Source organism: Orcinus orca, chromosome 19 (assembly GCF_937001465.1).
Source record: "Orcinus orca chromosome 19, mOrcOrc1.1, whole genome shotgun sequence".
NCBI lineage: Eukaryota > Metazoa > Chordata > Mammalia > Artiodactyla > Delphinidae > Orcinus > Orcinus orca.
This window is the reverse complement of record NC_064577.1, coordinates 291,925-312,102: the sequence shown is the minus strand read 5'-3', so window position 1 is coordinate 312,102 and position 20,178 is coordinate 291,925. Positions and strand designations below refer to the sequence as shown.

The window sequence follows — 20,178 nt, the reverse complement described above, 5'->3', positions numbered from 1 at the left end:
ACGGGAGAGGCCGCAGCAGTGAGAGGCCCGCGTACCGCAAAAAAAAAAAAAAAAAAAATATATATATATATATATATATATATATATATATATATATACTGGAAACAGCTCACTAAAATCAGGAACAAGACAAGGAGGATGGCTATTGTTGCTTCTATTCAACTTAGCACCGGAAGTTAGTCTAGCCAGTGAAATAAGAGAGGAAAACATGAGAGAAACATCTTTTTGAGGGTAAGCTTGGATGAATAATCTACCTAGCTCTAATTTAAGCTCCAAGCATCACAGAGCCTTCTCCAATGCCCATCCCCAGCAACTGGACAGTTTTAACTCTCCCCAGTGCAACTCCATGCCAGAGCACAGTAAAACCTAGTTGGGATGTGCATCTAAATCCCTTACCTCCTGGGACATCCCCCCCACCCCGCCCCGGTCCAGTGGTTAAGACTCCGCACTTCCCCTGCAGGGGGACGCAGGTTTGATCCCTGGTCGGGGAACTAAGATGCTGCATGCCGTGCCAAAAAATAAAATAAATCACTTACCTCCTGCTGGCTCCCATCTCAGGCACACATAGACCCTGTTGTTTTTCATTCAGCTTTATTTTCCCCCAAACCTCGGTTCACCTTATTACCAACAATATCTCCCTTCTTTGAGTGTTTGTCATTCTCTCCTAACTTCCCTACGGGAAATCGGAAAGAGCTGAGAAAGTAGATCTCTGATCCAGCTTTTACGGTGAACAAAGATAAAAAGAGGTTGGGATGGGTAGCCTTGGTTGCTATCGGGGCAAAATACAGAGAAATTTAATTGAAACATTCACATAGTCACAGCCGAAGGCAGCATAAGGATGGAAAGAAGTAGGGTTTGGAATCAGACAGATTCAAGTTTGCATTCTGGTGCTGCTCACTTATTAGCTTTATGTCCATAACCTCACTGAACTCCCATTTACTGTCTGGAAGATGGAAGGCTTTCTGAAGGTCTAAACGAGATGGGGACAAAGGGCCTAAGCACATGTGAGCCTTGATACACTTGCCTCCTGGACTTTGGCAGATACTAGTGGTTGCCCAACCAACGTCCAACTCCTCCACACACACTCGCTCCTTTCTAGTAGCATCCCCATTTTCTTTTTTTTTTCAAATAAATTTATTCATTTTTATTTTTGGCTGCGTTGGGTCTTCATTGCTGTGCGCAGGCTTTCTCTAGCTGCAGCAAGCAGGGGCTACTCTTCGTTGCGGCGAGCAGGCTTCTCACTGCGGTGGCTTCTCTTGTCACGGAGCACGGGCTCTAGGCGCACAGGCTCAGTAGTTGTGGCTCGTGGGCCCTAGAGCACAGGCTCAGTCGTTGTGGCACACAGGCTTTGTTGCTCAGCGGCATGTGGGATCTTCCCGGACCAGGGCTTGAACCCGTGTCCCCTGCATTGGCAGGCGGATTCTTAACCACTGTGTCATCAGGGAAGCCCAGAATGACTGCTTTGATGAGAACGAGCTTAAAGACAAAACCAACACAAAAGGAGAGCAGAGCAGAAAGATGGAAAGGGCCTACGCCACTTGATGAGCTGCCAAATGAGCCAACCTTGGACGTCGTGTTACTAGAGATAACAAATGTTATTGTTTAAGCCTCTTTCAGCCAGGTTTCATTACTTGCAGTGGACAGCAGCCACAGTGATACACGGACCTTGAGTCTGAGAGTCTTTGGGAGTTCACGTGCCTAACAAAAGCCATGAAGTGCTAGCACATACATAGTAGGGACTCAACATCAACGTTGTGTAATATCAGACCAACGACATTCAACAGTCCTCTGTAGAATGATATATAAAAAGACACTCTGGGGGGACCTCAATGACTAGATCATATGAAAAACATTCCTGCGTTTCTCCTCTGCCATCTTTAAAATGCTTTAAACCCCACCCATTTGTATATCTAACAATTACCGAGCTCCCATACTGTGGAAAGAGCAAAAGAAAAATGAACGTGGGAACCCTTCAAGGGGATCTTGGGCTCATGGGCAGACAATAAGACAAGTCTGAGTGGTACAGGAGGATTGTGATGTCTATCTAGACCCCAGCTGAGGCATAAAAAAGGGAGGATGTCTGGGTGGGTGTGCACCGACGCAGTCAGGGCTGGGCGGAGGCAGACACGTAAGCAAAGGGAGCAAAAGGCACATGGGCAGGAGGGCCAGCCTGGCCCCAGGCCTGTTAGGGGAGCCTCGCAGGGTGGCTGGTCTGGAGCGGAGTGTGTGGGCTCAGCGTGAGGATGAGGTGAAGCCCCCGTCTGAGAGCAAGGCCAAGGAGGAAGCGAGCTGTGAGGGGCAAAGTCCTGCAGAAATGTCACGGGGTGGTCTGCAGCAGCAATGAATGGAGCGCCTTCCTGTGGCCAGAGAGGCTACCTCGGTGAGGCTCTGTGGCTGGAAGAAGTCCCCACTGAGGACAGAACTGTGCCGATTGGAAACTAAAGGCAACATGGACACAGAGTCCTGGCTGAGGAATCGAGAGTCCTGGGTTCCAGCCCCTGTTCTGCCACTGGGACTGTCATTTCTCCTCTTTGGGCCTCAGTTTCCTTCTCTGTTAAATGACAAGATGGGGCCTATGATCTTTACAGCCCTCTCAAACCACACTATTGTAGGGTCCTGAGTCAAGGACCAAGCACGCAACACCATATATGGGACATATGGAAGATCTGCCTGGGGCAGAGATGGTAACCAGCCTCCACCTTGAACGCCAGTTCCAACTGACTGCTTGTGGATACCTGGAGTGCTGTGTGGAGAAAAACTAAAACTGCAAAGGACTCTGAGCTCTGCCAAAAAGAATGCTTGATTGATTGGTGATGTCTGCGTGGGCTCAGGATGCCCAAATGGTACAAGTGACAGGGAGGTGCCAGTCCCAGCCTAACGTTTTGTTTCCTACTACGGTTGCAATTATGCGCCAAACGCTCCTGGTGTAAGGATGCTGAAGATTCGTTTCTCCTGGGAGCCTGTGAAAGCAGCAGCGCCAGGGTTCCTCCTCCAGTCTGCAGCTTACCAAGCCTGTCCTTACTCAGGCAGATACCCTCGGGCTGGTCTGCCACTTGTTCCCAGTCCTCCAGGCTTCTTGCTTTTATCCCTGCTGTGTTCATCACCTCTAAATGTCTTGTCTTCGGCCTGTAACTCTGACCTCTCTTCCTGCAGCCAAGCAACTAATTAATTACATGACAGGCTCTCAAACTGAGAAAGGCAACCTTCCTTTAAAAATTGTGGTCAGTGGGGCTTCCCTGGTGGCGCAGTGGTTGAGAGTCCGCCTGCCGATGCAGGGGACACGGGTTTGTGCCCTGGTCTGGGAAGATCCCACATGCCGCAGAGAGGCTAGGCCTGTGAGCCATGGCCGCTGAGCCTGCGCGTCCCGAGCCTGTGCTCTGCAACGGGAGAGGCCACAACAGTGAGAGGCCCACGTACCGCAAAAAAAAAAAAAAAAAAAAAAAAATTGTGGTCAGTGAACAATCCTGATCATTTCTCTCCTTTGTCTTTTATTTCCTCTTCCCTGGTGTCCTCCTCCCCGCCCAGCCAGAGTTATAGCTTGAAGAGGGATGGCCACAGTGCCCATAACAGACAGGGGGGTTATTTCATACACTAGGGCACTAGGCTGTGGTACAGCTGGCAGGAAGAGAGGGGTAATTATATTGCATGTTGGAGCCACTGGCAATGAATTTCTACATAAAGGACTAGATTTACCATGTATTATTTATGCCAGCATCAATTTTCCCAGCTGGCTCTACTTACTGTGCAAATTCTCCTCTGTCTGTTTATGGGCAAGGCCATGGTTCAGCACCTCTGGTTACTCGACACTGTGGAGGGGCCCCACAGGGCACCACGCATGTTAAACAAGTGGCTGGATTCACGGGGACCAGGTCACATCTTCCCTTCCTGTTAAATTATATTCCTGGGACTGCAGTGAGCTCCCGGTCTCACCTGGTCATGGTGATGCATGCAGGTTTGTGAAACCAAATGGGCAAGAGGGAAAGAGGAATAACCATTCTTTGAGGCCTCACTAGGGGAAACTGAAAAACCACCTTCTGGGGGGAAAATGGATGGCTCTGGGGCTCAGAGAATTTCCTTTGTATGTTTTTAATATCAGGACCTAGATAAAGAAGAGTTTTGCACTTACAAGGTTAATTCCACCCGGTAACTCAAAGAGAGAGTTAAAAGAAAGGGAGCCCCATCTTACAGATGGAAAAACAAAAAGAAGAAGAAGGGAAGCAAAGTCAAGCTAGAGGCCTCAGACTCGGTCACTGTGTTAGGATGGAGTGCAGTACGGCGATGCACAGGGTTATCTGTCCAGGCACCAGCATGCCTCTTCAGAGATGCCCAAGACACTGAACTCGACACCTGCTGGAAACATACGTGGTAGACACAAGGGAGGGAAACCTGGTACCGGCATGAATTTCTGGGTCCTTCCACAGTAGCATCCTCTCTAGCCAGTAACACTGTGTTTCCAGAGAGAGGAGCTAAGGACTAAGATGTCTGCCCAGCCCAAGAGCTTCTATGCAGCCACCATTTCCCATGGTGGGAGGGTTTGTCCCAATCAACAGCAAGTCACATGTGATCTCCCTGTAATGTTGGGCTCTGCACTGGAGTCCCCCAGGTCCCAATGTCCACCATCTCCTGGAAACCTGTTGCCTGGAACAAGACAGGAGGGGAAGGTGAGTTTTTCAGTTGAGCAGCCCAAGTGGGTAGCCTCTTTGGCTGCTGGGTCTCAGTATCCAGAAGTTCCTCGATGAGGAACTATCTGTGGGCACAGAAGCCACCCTCAAGGGCCCAGATTCCTGGCTTTCCCCTGGGGCTGGCTCACCAGACGGGGAGATTTGGTCAGACATGCCATGCGCCAGCTGCCTGATGCTCCTGCACCTTGGCCGGTGTCCAGGAGAAGCCGGGTGCTGGGCACAAAGCTCCAGGAGCGTCCCAGGGCAGGTTTGAGCTGCCCGCTGTCCCTGTCTCGGGTCATGTGATTGGTCACCTGCGGCAAAAAGAATCAAAGGCTTATAGATCTGTAATGCTGGTACAGACGACATCTGCTCCTATGGCTTCATTTTATAGATGGGAAAGCTGAGGCCTAGTACAAGGAAACAACTTCCCCAAGCTTCCATAATTTATCAACGGTCTGGAATCAGAACCCTGGACTCCTGACTTGTGCAGAGCTCTTGCCACTAAACCACAACGTTCCAGGCTTGATTCCAATAAAAGGTAACGGGGCATGTGTCTGGGAAAAGCAGTGCTGTCCGCTTAGGCCCACTACAACCCCAACGCAGCAATCGGGCATCCTGAGACCACGTGCACCCACCCCTTTGTGTCAGGGTGTGCATCTGTGTGTATACGTGGGAGGGGTTTTGGAAGGCCGGTCAGCTCTACTCTGCCCAGGCTAGTCTCAGGTAAGCAACGCCAACCTCAGTGCATCCTCTTGAGGTTAACCCCTGCTCCCCACCCCACCCCTGGGCAGAGGTGTGGCTTGTTCATCATTGAATCCCTGCTGCCTAAGCCAGAGCCTGGCACACAGCAGGTGCTCACATACATCCTACAGTCTGGAGAGGGAGGCCTTGGGACCCAGTATAAGAACAGAAGAAGGGACTTCCCTGGCGGCGCAGCGGTTAGGAATCCGCCTGCCAATGCAGGGGGACATGGGTTCACTCCCTGGTCCGGGAAGATCCCAGATGCCATGGAGCAACTAAGCCCAAGCGCCACAACTACTGAGCCTGCGCTCTAGGGCCCATAGGCCACAACTACTGAGCCCGCGTGCTGCAACTACTGAAGCCCACGTGCCTAGAGCCCATGCTCCACAGCAAGAGAAGCCCACACACCACATAAAAGAGCAGCCCCTGCTTGCTGCAACTAGAGAAAGCTCATGCGCAGGAACCAAGACCCAACACAGCCAAAAAAAAAAAAGAACAAAAGAATAGAAGAACAAAGCCCCTTATGCTGCTGGTAGGTGCACAAAAACTATAACCTTCCCGGCAACTTGGCAATGTCATATGTAGACATTTAAAAATATGTTTGTCCCTGACTCACTGATTATACTTTTAGGAGTCTGAGGAAATATGAGATATGTAAAGCGATTTAGGTATAAGGATGTTCACTGTAGTGTTTTTTCTGTTTTTTTTGTTTTAGATTTCAAAATTTCAACTGAATTTAATCTGCCTAACTCATAGCAAGGTGACTACTTCAGGAGGAGTGATCATTTCAAGGCTATTTCTCTCCATTCCAGGTTCACTGTAGTTTTAGTTAAAATAGAGTAGGGACTTCTTGGTGGTCCAGTGGTTAAGACTCTGCCCTTCCACTACAGGGGGTACAGGTTCGATTCCTGGTCAAGGAACTAAGATCCCACATGCCTCGTAGCACAGCCCAATAAATAAATAAATAAAATAAGATGGTGTGGTATAGTTGGCCCTTTGTATCTGCGGGTTCTGCATCCACAGATTCAACCAACTACAGCTCAAATCCACAGTTGGTTGAATCCACGGATGCAGAACCCACGGATAGGGAAGGCAAACTGTATTTACTGCCTGGTCCTTTAGAGGAAAGGTTTCCTCACCCCTGTAACATAGGTATTAAACAAAATAATACATAGCTGCTAAAACTGGCATTCTTAAAGAATCTATTAAAAGACATGGGAAATGGTGGTGTGTGTGTGTTTTTTTTTTTAACAAGATTACAGTTTAGTTGGAAAGTTGGTTAAAAGTATATGTATATATGCAGAGAAAAAAGATTCTACGGAGGTATATAAAAATATTAATATGGTTTCTGTGGATGTGGAGATCGATTATAAATTTGACTCATATTTAACTATTTTTTACCCTCTTTCATGAGAAGCATGCAGACTTTTAAAAACCTACTCCATAAGCAGAAAAAGTTACTTTAAAAGCCAAAAGATCCCTTTCTATGAAGCTCTGGAAAAGGCAAAACTATTGGGACAGAAACCAGATCAGTGGTTGTCTGGGGCCGGAGGATCTTTCTGGGGTGACAGAAATATTCTGTATCTTGATTGCGGTGGGGTAACAAGGCTGGAGATGACTGTATCAAACTTCAAACAAGGAGAAGGTTACTCTGTATGAATTATACCTCAATAAAACTGACTTAAAGAAAGTAAAAAGAAAAACAAGACTGTCCCTGATCCCTTGGCTATTTAAGGTCCGATCCCCTCCCAGTCTGGTGCTCTAGATGACCCAGGGAAGTTGGGCTATGGTCCTCTCCCAAAGGGCCACTTTGGGGGTTCAGAAGCTGCTCTTTAAGGGAAATAAAGAACTGTAACTAGAAAGAATATCTCCCCACTTGGTGACGCCCAGGGACCAGAGGTAAGGCAAGGATGGCTAGCCAAGTCCACCTCCTCACCACCAGTGCCACGCTGAGGTCCCGGGCCAGAGTCTTCAGCTCTCGGGCCAGCTGCATCATCAAGGCCAAGCCTGGGGAAGAAAAAGCAGAGAGGGTGGGCAGCAGGGCATCGGGGACCAGGCTGGCCGGAGACAGGACTCCAGAACCGGGAGGCAAGATCAAGACCCCAACCCTGGGCTCTGCCACACCACTCACCTTCCCTCTGCTGACCTCCCAGAAGTGGGGCGACCACCGCAGTGACCGAGTCCACAACCACCACCTTCAGAGTCCCTGAAGAACTGCTCACCTGTGGGGTTGATGGGAAGCAGGCGCCATGAACCAGGTGGCCTCTAGGGGGCGACCACTACCAGACAAGTCTGCTCCTCTTCCAGAAACTGGTAAGAAATAACCTCCCCCACCCCAAATACAGCTGGGCATGTATGATGGAATTTCAGAAATGTCTTTTTTTTCCCACCCCCATTTGTATGTATAACAGATTTTACTGAAGAATTGGGTGGAAAGAGAGAGTTTAAATCACAGCACATCACAGATACCCTAAAATAATTAAATTTGAGAAATCCCTGCTCAGATCCTGTGGTGCCCCGGTCAGGAATTTTCTTAGTAGAATCTTTCTCCTTGTGGCCAGTCCCCCATCATCTTGTCAGGCTCTCTTTTCCTTCTCCTGCTTACGCCCCAAGTTCCTAACTTCCTTTGCTGAAGAGGTCAGCCTTCTCTTTACTTCAGTCTCTTTCCAGATTGTGCCTCTAGGGCCTAATCTTCCATATCTAAAAAGGTTCCTGGGGCTTTCTTCATGGCGCAGGGGTTAGGAATCTGCCTGCTGATGCAGGGGACATGGGTTTGAGCCCTGGTCCGGAAAAATCCCACATGCCGCAGAGCAAATAAGCCCGTGTGCCACAACTACTGAGCCTGCGAGCCACAACTACTGAGACCACGTGCCACAACTACTGAAGCCCACGTGCCTAGAGCCCGTTCTCCATGACAAGAGAAGCCACCGCAATGAGAAGCCTGTGCACCTCAATGAAGAGTAGCCCCCTCTCACCACAACTAGAGAAAGCCCATGCACAGAAACAAAGACCCAACACAGCCAAAAAAAAAAAAAAGTTTCCAAATATAGACTATATAGACAGCCACCTGCTAAAACCAGGAAACTAGGAAACATCCTCCTAGTTTCTTGGACCTAAAATGTTTCTTGTCCTTGAAGCTTCCCTTCTCTTCTCCCTTATTCCTTATATCGAACCCATTTGCCAATTCTGTTTCCATAACTGGTTTTTTTCATCTCATGTTGGCCAAGTCCTGGATATTCAGCTTATCTTGTCTGTCTTTTGCATGTCTCCCCCTTCACATCCCAGTTATTGACTCTTGGCCAGTCACTGGCTGTCTAAGGGACGCTGGCAGAAAAGAGAGAGATCAGCTTAGCCCTTCCTTACTCTCTGGGAGAGCAGGTTGAAATCTCTGGCCAAAATGGGACAATAAGCCGTTTGCCGCTTTTAACAATGGGGCTATCAGGTATCTGTGGCAGACAGACCTCACGATCCCCACCTCTAGGTGTTTGAGTCCTCTATGATCCCTTCCCCTTGACCCTGGGGGAGTCCCATGACTTGCTTTCTTACTAGTCAAATGTCAAAGGTGTTAGGATGTCACTCTTTTTTTGGCCGCACTGCGTGGCTTGTGGGATCTTAGTCCCCGACCAGGGATTGAACCCAGGCCCTTGGAAGTGAAAGTGCAAAGTCCTAACCACTGGACCGTCAGGGAATTCCCTGGATGTCACTCTCTTGATTAGGCTACATTATACGGCAAAGGGAATGGGCTGCCACCCCGTGATTACATTATGTTATGTAAGATGGTATGTTGCGTTTTGCTCTTACTCTTGTGTTGTCTTGAAAAAGCAAGTGGCTATGCTGTGAACTGCCTATGCAAAGGGCCACATGTCAGGAAGAGTGGGCAGCCTCAAAGAATTGAAGGTGGCTTCTGCCAGCAACCAGCTGCCAGCAAGGAACTGAAGCTTCTAGGAAATGAATTCTGCCAAAAACCTGAATGAACTTGTAAGTGGTTCTTCCCCAGTTGAGCCTCCAGATAAGAGCACAGCCCAGCTGCCACCTTGATCACGGCCTAAAGAGACCCTAAGTAGGGGACCAGGCTAAGCTGTGCCCAGACTCCTGACCTACAGAAACTGTGAGGCAATAAATATGTGTTGTTTTAAGTCACTAAGTTTGTAGTAACTTGCTGTGCAATAATAGAAATATATACCAGCTAATGGCCCTACAGTAAAAAATATCGTCTTTTGACCTGAGAATTGAGAGATTTGGGTTATAAGCTTTGTTCTTATCCTAAATATGCAGTGACGTTGGGCAACTGACTGAATGTCTCTGGCCGTCACTCTCCTCATCTCTAGAAACAAGAGGGTTGGATTAGGTCAGAACTACATGACTTCATGTCTCAACACATGGGGGTGTCATAGCCTGCTACGATTCCTATGACAAGTATTTGTTCAACTATTGTATGTTCTAAAGTTTGTAAAAATGCTTTACTTTATATACAACCCTGGGTATGCCCATGGGAACATGTTATGCTTTGGGGTGAGAGATAAAGTTTAAGATGAATTAAACTATCCTCTGTAAGGTGTCTCCCAAATCTAAGAGTGTATAAATCAGTGCACCAAATCCTGTCTAAGCACCTATCAGGTGTAGCAGGGTACCAACCCAAATGCCATTCCAAACCCCTCTTCCTTGTTAACAGGACTCTGAATGTGTTCAAGTACTGGGAAGAAATCTCCTGACATCAGGGAAGGTGGGCCCAACCCCTGGTCTAGGACAAACACATAGCTCAGTTTTGGTCAATTAGATGTAATGGGAACAGGGAAGCATACTGGGGGGTTCCAGAGGAAGATTTCTCTTCCCTTATAAAAGGGAAGAGGTACAGAAAAGAGGCATCTATCTCTCACTGACCTGAATATGGATGTCATATGGATGTGTGAAGACATGATGCTTTGAGCCATAGCAGCCACTTTGCAATCATGAGGGGGAAGAGCAAGAGAACCAGGCACACCAACCTACAGCCCTGACATTATGGACTTGCCAACCTCCAGACTCATGTGAGATAATTAAAAGTCCTCAAGGTTCAAGTGTCTGTCAGATAGATTCTACTACTTGCCTCTGAAAGTAATCTTAACGGATCCGGCGTTGGAATGCAGAGATGAATATGACATGATCCTTGCACTCAAGGAAGGGGCTTACGGTTTACTGGGGAAGATGGGCATGTAAACGAGGAGGCACTCAGGAATGAATTAAGCATCCAGAAATCCCATCCTGGGAGCGGCAGACACAGCTAGAGTCACCAGATTGCACATCTGCGTTTCCAAGCAGAGTCTGTAGTAGGACACCTGCCCACATGCAGACAGCACTGGTCAGCTGGGGGGAGCAGGGAGGGGCGGAAGAGCAGGCTCACCTGCTGGGACACAGCGCCTCGCAGGTCCTGCAGCACATCCAACATCTGGAAGATGTCAAACGCACGCACCACCTGGATCCTCTGGAGAGCTCCCGCCTGAAGAGGTAGGAGATAGAAGGGAGAGCTTTGGAGAAGAGGAGCAGGGGGTCGCGCAAGATGAAGAGGGGTTTTGAGGCTGAGCAGGAAGAGGCACTTAGACAGAAGGACTCAGGTCCAGGATGGCAAATGGGCTTTGTATGATGGGCCAGTTCTCACCAAGGTGGCTGCCTGGTGCTGAGCTGCAAAGCCAAGTCAGAGCTCCGTGGGAAGGAGGGATAGGACTGATTAGTGTGTCTTCCGTGGGCAAGAAATGGGAGAGAAACACAGATACTGGGTGTATGGCAGCCCTGAGTTAGGGTATGGCAGGGGTGGGATGATGTCATAATGGGGAGGCTTGCAGAACAGAAAGTATTAGTAGAACAGCAAGTTTCAAAGCCAGAAGTATCTATTCACACAAATGACCAAAATTCTTGCCACATTGGATAACGGGGTCTTACTTACGGTGTCGGAACCTCAAAGGAACCCAACCCTCCTGCTCTTTACCTGCTCCTCCTCCTCTGGGGTTCTGGCCTGAAGTAGCTGGAGAATGCGGGAAGCTGTGAGCCCTCCAGTGGAATCGATGTATAGGACGTTCTGCTGCAGGCCATGGGCCACGTTTGCAGCCACACGAAGACATACCTGAGTAGAGATGGGGCACTGGGTGAACTTGAGCCCTCAAGGAGGGCCCAGCATGGGTGCTCCCACCAAATCTTGTCCAGATCCCAGAGACACGAATGGGCCCAGTCCAAGCCCCACTCCTCACCACCTATCTTCTCTCTTCTGATCTCTGAATCACAAGCACACTGGCAGAAACTTCCTCAGGGATCCTGGGCTATGCACCCACCTCCCCCAACCGTCCTGGCTGCTGGACGCACGTGTACCTGGGTTTTGCCGCTACCTGGGCCTCCTACGATTTCAGTCACTTCTCCAGTATAGAGACCAGCATCCAGCAGTTTGTCCAGGCTGATGGCAGAAGAGGAGGCAAGAGAATCAACTGAGGGGATTCGAGGGAAGGGAGGGGAGTAGGAACCAGGAAAAAAAGCAAGACATCCCTTCCAGGCACTGTTCTGTCCAGAGACACTCTAACATCTCTGGCCAGGAGGCTTCTCCTGGTAGTTTCCTTTGGGGAAAGCTGGCACGGCTAAATGTTCCTCCTCTGGCCCCTCATCCTTTCACTCTCAGCTTATAGATCACTCTGGGTGATCACTTCTCCACAGAGGTCTCTTTGCCACCCCATCCAATGGTCCTCTCATTCTCCATCTCAGCCCCTTCTGGGTTTCCTTGATAGCATTTCCCATAATTTGTCATTTTCTAAAACTTTGAAATAATTATAGATTCACAGGAAGTTGCAAAAAACAATGTACAGGGAGGTCCCATGTACCCTTTACCTAGTTTCCCCTAATGGTAGCATCTTTCACTATAAGATGTATTGTACTACACTATAACATTGCAAATTGACACTGGTGCAATCCACAGAGCTTATTCAGATTCACCACCATTATTTCCGTGTGTGTCTGTGTGTATAAGTCTATGCCATTTCATCACATGCATGGGTTTATGTAACCACCACAATCAAGATACAGAACATTTCCATTGCTGCAAGGCTCCCTTGTGCCACCCTTTTATAGCCACTCCCCTTCCATCCAACCCTAATCCCTAGCCCCTGGCAACCGATTAATCTGTTCTCCATCTCTATTGTTATGTTATTTCAAGAATATTATGTACACAGAATCACACAATATGTAACCTTTGTGATTGGCTTTTCTCACTCAGCATCATTCCCTTGAGATCCAAGTTGTCACATGTGTCAACTTTTTTACTGCAGAGTAGTATTCCATGGTATGGATGGACCAAGTTTGTTTAACCATTCACCTATTGAAGGACATTTTAGCTGTTTCCAGTTGGAGGAAATTATGAATAAAACGGCTATGAACATTTGCATACAGGTTTTTCTGTAAACCTAAGTTTTTATTTCTCTGGAATAGATGCCCCAGAATACAACTGTTGGGTTGTACAGTAAGTGCATATTAATTTCACAAGAAACTACTAACTTGTTTTCCAGAGTGCCTATGCTATTTTACTTTCCCACCAGCAATGTATGAGGTAATCCAGTTTCTCCACACCCTACTAGCATTTGGAGTTATCACCATTCTTTTTTTGTGTGTGTGTGGTACGCGGGCCTCTCACTGTTGTGGCCTCTCCCGTTGCGGAGCACAGGCTCCGGACGCGCAGGCTCAGAGGCCATGGCTCACAGGCCCAGCCGCTTCGCGGCATGTGGGATCTTCCCGGACTGGGGCACGAAACTGTGTACCCTGCATCGGCAGGCGGACTCTCAACCACTGCACCATCAGGGAAGCCCTATTTTCCCCATTCTATCGCTTGTCTTTTCATCCTCTTGCAGAGCAAAAGTTTTTGGCCCAGAGCACCCTGGGGCAAGGACTGGGCCTTGTTCACCCCAGAACTGGCACAGTGGCTGAAACACAGGAGATGCACAATAAATGTTTCCAGAGAAATGAGTGATAGAAGGTTCCTATGTTATCAACACTCTGGTTGTGGAAGCCTTGAGATAAATTCAAGTCATGGCCAATCCTAATCCAGTTTCTGTCCCTAAACCACCAGGAAACAGGTCACTACCCACACCCCATATCCTGCCCAACCGAGAGAGCAGACAGCAGAAGCAAGAAGAACTACAATCCTGCAGCCTGTGGAACAAAAACCACATTCACAGAAAGATAGACAAGATGAAAAGGCAGAGGGCTATGTACCAGATGAAGGAACAAGATAAAACCTCAGAAAAACAATTAAATGAAGTGGAGATAGGCAACCTTCCAGAAAAAGAATTCAGAATAATGACAGTGAAGATGATCCAGGACCTCGGAAAAAGAATGGAGGCAAAGATCGAGAAGATGCAAGAAATGTTTAACAAAGACCTAGAAGAATTAAAGAACAAACAAACAGATGAACAATACAGTAACTGAAATGAAAACTACACTAGAAGGAATCAATAGCAGAATAACTGAGGCAGAAGAACGGATAAGTGACCTGGAAGACACAATGGTGGAATTCACTGCTGCGGAACAGAATAAAGAAAAAAGAATGAAAAGAAATGAAGACAGCCTAAGAGACCTCTGGGACAACATTAAACGCAACAACATTTGCATTATAGGGGTCCCAGAAGGAGAAGAGAGAGAGAAAGCACCCGAGAAAATATCTGAAGAGATTATAGTCGAAAACTTTCCTAACATGGGAAAGGAAATAGCCACCCAAGTCCAGGAAGCGCAGCGAGTCCCATACAGGATAAACCCAAGGAGAAACACGCTGAGACATATCGTAATCAAATTGGCAAAAATTAAAGACAAAGAAAAATTATTGAAAGCAGCAAGGGAAAAACAACATATCCTGCCCAACCTATGGGCTGAAATTTCACCTCCTTCTCATCACAGCCTACACTAACACCTCCATGTCCTGGCCACGTGCAACCCTGTCCCAACCCTGTAATCACCCATGGGCTCCAGCCCTTTGTGATGGTCCTTGAAGACCTCCCATGACCCCTCTGTATACGCCAAGCAGCACTTAAGCACCCCATCTCTTTCAATTCCAAGGCTCCCATGATTATAACCACAGGGCCCTGCTGGTCAAAACGCTCTGGTTACCATTCCGGCCCTGCGGCTTCTTGGGATAACTGTGCTCACCTTGTCTCTGTGTAATAAGCACCTTGTTAAAGAGCATCCAGCCTCTGCCACTGCTGGATCCCGTTCCTCCCACTGAGATCAGAGAACCCCCAGTCCCATTATAGCAGTGGTTCTCCCAGAGTGGTCCCCAGACCTGCAGCATCAGCATCACCTGGGAATTGATTAGAAATGCAAATTCTCAGGCCCCACCCCAGACCTACTGAATCAGAAACTCTTAGGGCGAGGACCACATCTGAGTCTCAACAAGGATACATGTTGAAATCTGAACACCATTAGGCTGGACTAGTGTTTCCCAGTCCTGCCTGCATGTTAAAATAACCACAGGAGTTTTAAAAAAAGAGACCTGTATCAGTGATTCCCAAACTTGTCTGCACACTGGAGTCACCTGGGAACTTCAAAAAACACTGATGCTTGTGTTCCAGCCCCGGAGAATGTGATTCAATTGGTGTGTGTGTTTAGGGGCGCAGAATAGGGCTTTGGAATTAAAAAAAAAAAAAAAATTCCCAGGTAATTCTACCGGGCAGAAAAGTTTGGGAACCACTGGCCTAGAGCAATGAAGTCAGAATTTCTAAAGGTGAGACCCAGGCATGAATATTTCTTAAGCTTCCCAAATGATTCTAACATGCAGCCTGGGTGAAACCACTGGTCTTAACTCTCCAGTCAAGAATCAACCCTGGGACTTCCCTGGTGGTGCAGTGGTTGAGAATCCGCTTGCCAATGCAGGGGACACGGGTTCGAGCCCTGGTCCGGGAAGATCCTACATGCCGCGGAGCAACAAAGCCTGTGTACCACAACTACTGAGCCTGTGCTCTAGAGCCTGCGAGCCACAACTACTGAGCCCACGTGCCACAACTACTGAAGCCTGCGCGCCTAGAGCCTGTGCTTTGCAACAAGAGAAGCCACCGCAATGAGAAGCCTGCACACTGCAATGAAGAGTAGCCCCTGCTCACCGCTACTAGAGAAAGCCCATGCGCAGCAACGAAGACCCAATGCAGCCACAAATAAATAAATAAATAAATTTATAAAAAAAAAAAAAAAAGAATCAACCTCATTCTTGGCTGTGAGGATCAGTCTCCATAAGGAATTCCCAGATCCACCTCCCAGCAGACTTCTCACCTGTTTCCATTCCATGTCTCCTGATGGACCTCCCTACCAATCATCTCTGCTCATCAACATGGACAGACCACCCCTCTTCCTCCGCCTGCCTTGTGCAGCAGAAGTACAACTGGGTCTTACCACATGTTTTGAACACAAATGATTTCTGGGATTTATCCTCCACCTTCCCCTCTGAACTGGCTTTTAGTCATTCTTTCAGCCATTCATTCAAACATCGCCTGTATGTGTCACATTTCCTGAAGGCCTTTTTCTAAAACGAGGAAGAGGCAGAGATGAACAAGACACAGCTCTGGCCTTCAGGGAACCACCCATCTCCCCAGATAGTATGGCTTCTTCCAAGGCACGCTACATGCTTTCTTGCCCTCGTAAAGATCCACGGTGTCCGCCAGCATTACAAGCTGTGAGAAAGCCTACAGCAGGGAAACCTGCTTCATTTGGGTTAACCAGCATTTCCCGAGTTGTTGACTACAGAACTCCCCTCCCCTCCCGTGTTAGAGTTACATCCATCAAGGGTCCAAAGAACACTGTGAGGATGGCTAGAAACCTACTGGGTCGTCTTTGATTCTTCACATCTATATTCCCCCTGGCAGGAAGGCTTATCACATTTCTTCAGCGTGCCTCCTGCCATCCCCTGCCCTACATTGGCTCACACACCCTCCCCTGCCATATCCTCCTGGGCCTCTCTCCTGCCAGGCTCCCCAGCCCCATCCACCCTGCCCACCTCCACCCTATGCCTGTAACTCTACTTTCACAATACAGCCTCCTGCCTGGAGGAGGCAATAGGGCAGATGCGTTAGAGGTGGGTTCTTATGCTTAGGAGCCTGACAGGTGTGACGTCAAGGGTCTGGTCTGCCACTTACTAGCTGAGGTATCTTTTTTTTTTTGGGCCTCGCCATACAACTTGCAGGATCTTGGTTCCCTAACCAGGGATCAAACCTGTGCCCCCTGCAGTGGAAGTGCAGAGTCCTAACCACTGGACCCCCAGGGAATTCCCTAGCTGTGGGATCTTGAGCAAGTCACTTAACCTGAGTCCCAGTTTCTTCATCTACAGGATGATGATTTTCATTGCAATGCACTCATTGTGATTGTGAAGATAAATGAAACGACATACCTGGAGTAACGGTGCCGGAATACTCAGAGAAGGCCCATCCGTTCCTCACTGCCCAAGGCCCGCCTCCTGCATAGAGCCTTCCTGAATCTCTCTGATCTCCCCTGCAGTGACTCACCGTGGCTGCCATCTTGCCAGTTTATCACCTGACTGCTTCCTCTGTATAATGCTGGTTTTATAAGCTCCCAAAGGCCAAGGCTGCTCCTTGTTAATCACCCCCTCATTTTTCTTTTTTCTTTTTTTTTTTTTGCCACACCATGCAGCTTGCGGGATCTTAGCTCCCCAACCAGGGATCAAACCCAGGCCCCTGGCAGTGAGAGCCAGGGAATTTCCAATCACCCCCTCCTTATGCTGCCTCCCCGCATGCTCACACCTCTCTCTTGTGTTTACCTGCCTTCTCTACCCAATGGGTTCTTAAGTGCCTCGCCTCACCCGTACCCGTATCATCTGCACTTACCTGGAACCCGTAGGCACTCGGCCAGTTCTTGATGAATGACAGAACTGAACCCCCAACCTGGGGAAAACAAGCACTGTGTTCTATGAACCTTGCCAAGAGAATGTGTTATGGAAACAGGGAGGGCCAAACCAATCCAAAGACCTTTGTGGTGGCAGAGTTCTTTATCAAATTCTGCACAAACAGGCCAAGAATGAGGTCAGACTTCCTTGTCCAGAAGCCGCCTGTTTTCTTCCAACTCTTTCTCTCTCCACACAACATGGCAGAAGATAACTACTCTCATTCCCTCCTGCTGCAGAGTACGGGGAATGAACCAAGTTCTGGATCAAGTGCCCCAGGGCTGGAGCCCCACCTCTGCGCCTTACTCCTCTTGGGCTAAACTCAAGTGGGGTTAATAATCACTAACTCGGGCTTCCCTGGTGGCACAGTGGTTAAGATTCCGCCTGCCAATGCAGGGGACACAGGTTTGAGCCCTGGTCCAGGAAGATCCCACATGCCACGGAGCAACTAAGCCCATGTGCCACAACTACTGAGCCTGCGCTCTACAACCCACGAGCCACAACTACTGAGCCCACGTGCCACAATTACTGAAGCCCGCGCGCCTAGAGCCCGTGCTCTGCAACAAGAGAAGCCACCGCAATGAGAAGCCCGCGCACCGTAACAAAGAGTAGCGCCCACTCTCCACAACTAGAGAAAGCCCACGCCCAGCAACGAAGGCCCAACACAGCCAAAAATAAATAAATTTTAAAAAAAGAAAAAAAAAAATCACTAACTCACAGGGTCACTGAAGAGATTATACAACCTATTATATAACCTACTATGTGTCAGTGGCTGGTATGTAGTAGGCACTCAGTCAATGTTAGTCCTGCCATGCTCTCTCTTGCCCCATCCATAAGGGAAAGAGGGGGTAGGGACAGAGAAGAGTTGCTCTGATCTGCTAAATAATAATGAAATACTGACATCTTGTGTTATAGGACAGTGGTTCTCAACCAGCGGTAATTTTGCCACCCTGGGGTGGGGGTGGGGTCATTTGGTCACAGCTAGAGACATTTTTGATTGTCAGACATGGGAAGGGAGGTGCTACCCGGCTTCTAGTGGCTAGAGGCCAGGGATGCTGCCAAACATCCTACTATAAGTGCAAGACAGCCCCCCCCAAATAATTCTGCATCCCCAAAAGTTAAGAGTTGGAGAAACCCTGTTATAGCTTAAGAGAACTCGAAGTCCTGAACATCCTCACCACTGTTTGAAAAAGCCTGCTCTCCCTAGACACAAGTATCAAAAGCCCGCCTCTCACCTTTTCCCCCAAGTACCCACACAAACCTTGCAATGCCGGTGGACAGGATGGCAGTGGAGGTCTTCAGCTCCTCGTAGAGATCAGCGCCATTGAAGGGGAAAGCTGAGAACTGAGCCAGCAGCACCCGCCTCAGGGCAACCAGGGCCTGCGGAAGGGGCGGGGAAACTCAGGAGAGGGCCGGGGCGATCCGACCCGAAGCAGCCCAGAGTACTCGGCAGTGACCCGCCAACGGAGGAGGCCCCCAGGGTCTCATACGGCCCCCTTATCAATCTCTGGGAACCCTCTGCTCAGGGATGGGCATTTAGAGACATCCAGGTTTGCAGCGGAGATTGTCAGCTCACCTTATAAGACAAGCCACATTTCTGGGCTACTTCCTCCAGGTCTGCTGAAACCAGGTCCACCACTGAAAACAAAACACGTGGGGTTGGTGGGCAGGAAGGAGGCTCGGGGGCGTCGCTCACTTGACTTTTCCTCGCCTACGTCGACTAGCTGAGCCGCAGGACCTGGCGTGGTGCCTGGCACACAGTGGGGGTTCTACCCTTCCTGGGGCGTGGCTAGCTCGCTCCCACCTTCCCGGGCTCTCAAGGAGGCTGTGGGCAGAGGAGGGGGGGAGGGGCCCCCCACTCCCAGGGGTGCCAGGGCCGGGGCCGGCCTCCGCGCTGGGCCCGGCCGCGTGGCCCGCACTGGCGCACGCCTGCGATCACCTGTCTTGATCCCGCGGCTCCGCAGAAGCTGGACCATGTCCTGGGTGAGACCCGGGCACAGTCCGGCCCGGAGCACGCCCATGTTCCCTGGGGGCCCGGGGCCGCTCGTCCCGGGGACATCCGTGGGGCCCTTTCTGGACCAGCGCGGGAGGCGAGAGAGAGGCGGGAGGCGGAGGCGGCGCGGAGGGTGCGGAGCCTGCGGGGACGCCGGCACCCACCGTCCTCCCGCCCGGACCGCGCCGCAGCTTCCGGCTTCCAGGCTCCAGGGCCCGGCCTGAGGCGCCACCTGCTGGCCACGGGCCGGATGCGCGAGCCGGGCGGTTGGGGCGGAGACTGCGCGGGCGGCACGGAGCTGGCTCCCCGGCGCCGAGGCCACCGCGCCCAGATCTGCCACCCTGCGCCCGCATGCGTCTCTGCCTTCTACCCGATCTCGCCTCCCTGCAGACCTCCCAGGTGCAGCCTTCTGTTCTGAACACTGGGCCAGAACGTTCGATCGGACGGACCATCCCTACGCTCAGGGACGTACTTGTTAGTGAGGGAAGACAGGAAAGAGTAAATCAAATAAATCAGATAATTACCGATCGTTTGATGGGTGCTAAAAAGCAGCAGAGTACAGAGAGGGCATCTGCTTCTCTATTTGCCAAATAAAAGAATTTGTAAATGAAAGACAACAAAAACCCTGAGTATATAGAACACACACACACACACACACACACACACACAATTTGGTATTTTTAAATGTCCTTTGCTTGACCTCATCCTCTGGAAGAAAGAAAACAACTTTACAGGGTTATCTCCTCACAATCCAGTAAGGTAGGTGCTATGTTTATTCCTGTTTTACAGATGAGGAAACTGAGGTGCAAAGAGGTGAAGTCATTTGCCAAAGGTTTCACAGCCTGTAAGGGCAGAGCTGGACTTAGAGTAGACAAAACCACATGTAGGTCAAA

The 20,178-nt window shown here is 49.5% G+C and overlaps 1 protein-coding gene across 2 annotated transcripts; it reads right to left on the bottom strand.

Annotated features, from left to right (window-relative positions):
• Nucleotides 1-4,070: 4,070 nt before the first annotated feature.
• RAD51D (RAD51 paralog D) lies at nucleotides 4,071-19,738 on the bottom strand. Of its 2 annotated transcripts, XM_004271691.3 has the most exons (10): nucleotides 19,232-19,729; nucleotides 18,869-18,930; nucleotides 18,554-18,672; nucleotides 11,745-11,826; nucleotides 11,368-11,502; nucleotides 10,786-10,881; nucleotides 7,537-7,627; nucleotides 7,342-7,412; nucleotides 4,811-4,975; nucleotides 4,071-4,638 (listed from the first exon to the last, which is right to left on the bottom strand). In XM_004271691.3, exons 1-10 carry the CDS (start codon nucleotides 19,311-19,313, stop codon nucleotides 4,555-4,557), a joined length of 987 nt encoding a protein of 328 aa, XP_004271739.1. In that variant the 5' UTR covers nucleotides 19,314-19,729; the 3' UTR covers nucleotides 4,071-4,554. The 2 variants fall into 2 exon arrangements, with proteins under 2 accessions (XP_004271739.1, XP_033287413.1); XM_033431522.2 differs by lacking the exons at nucleotides 7,342-7,412; nucleotides 7,537-7,627 and having other exon boundaries at nucleotides 19,232-19,738.
• Between the last annotated feature and the right edge of the window lie 440 nt (nucleotides 19,739-20,178).

Excerpts from the sequence above, each read along its gene's own strand:
- RAD51D (XM_004271691.3), bottom strand. The coding sequence starts at position 19,313 with ATGGGCGTGCTCCGGGCCGGACTGTGCCCGGGTCTCACCCAGGACATG. Across the intron at positions 18,931-19,231 it reads GAGCCGCGGGATCAAGACAG|TGGTGGACCTGGTTTCAGCA; the intron begins GTGATCGCAGGC and ends TTTTGTTTTCAG. Across the intron at positions 11,503-11,744 it reads CAGGTAGCGGCAAAACCCAG|GTATGTCTTCGTGTGGCTGC; the intron begins GTACACGTGCGT and ends ATCTCTACTCAG.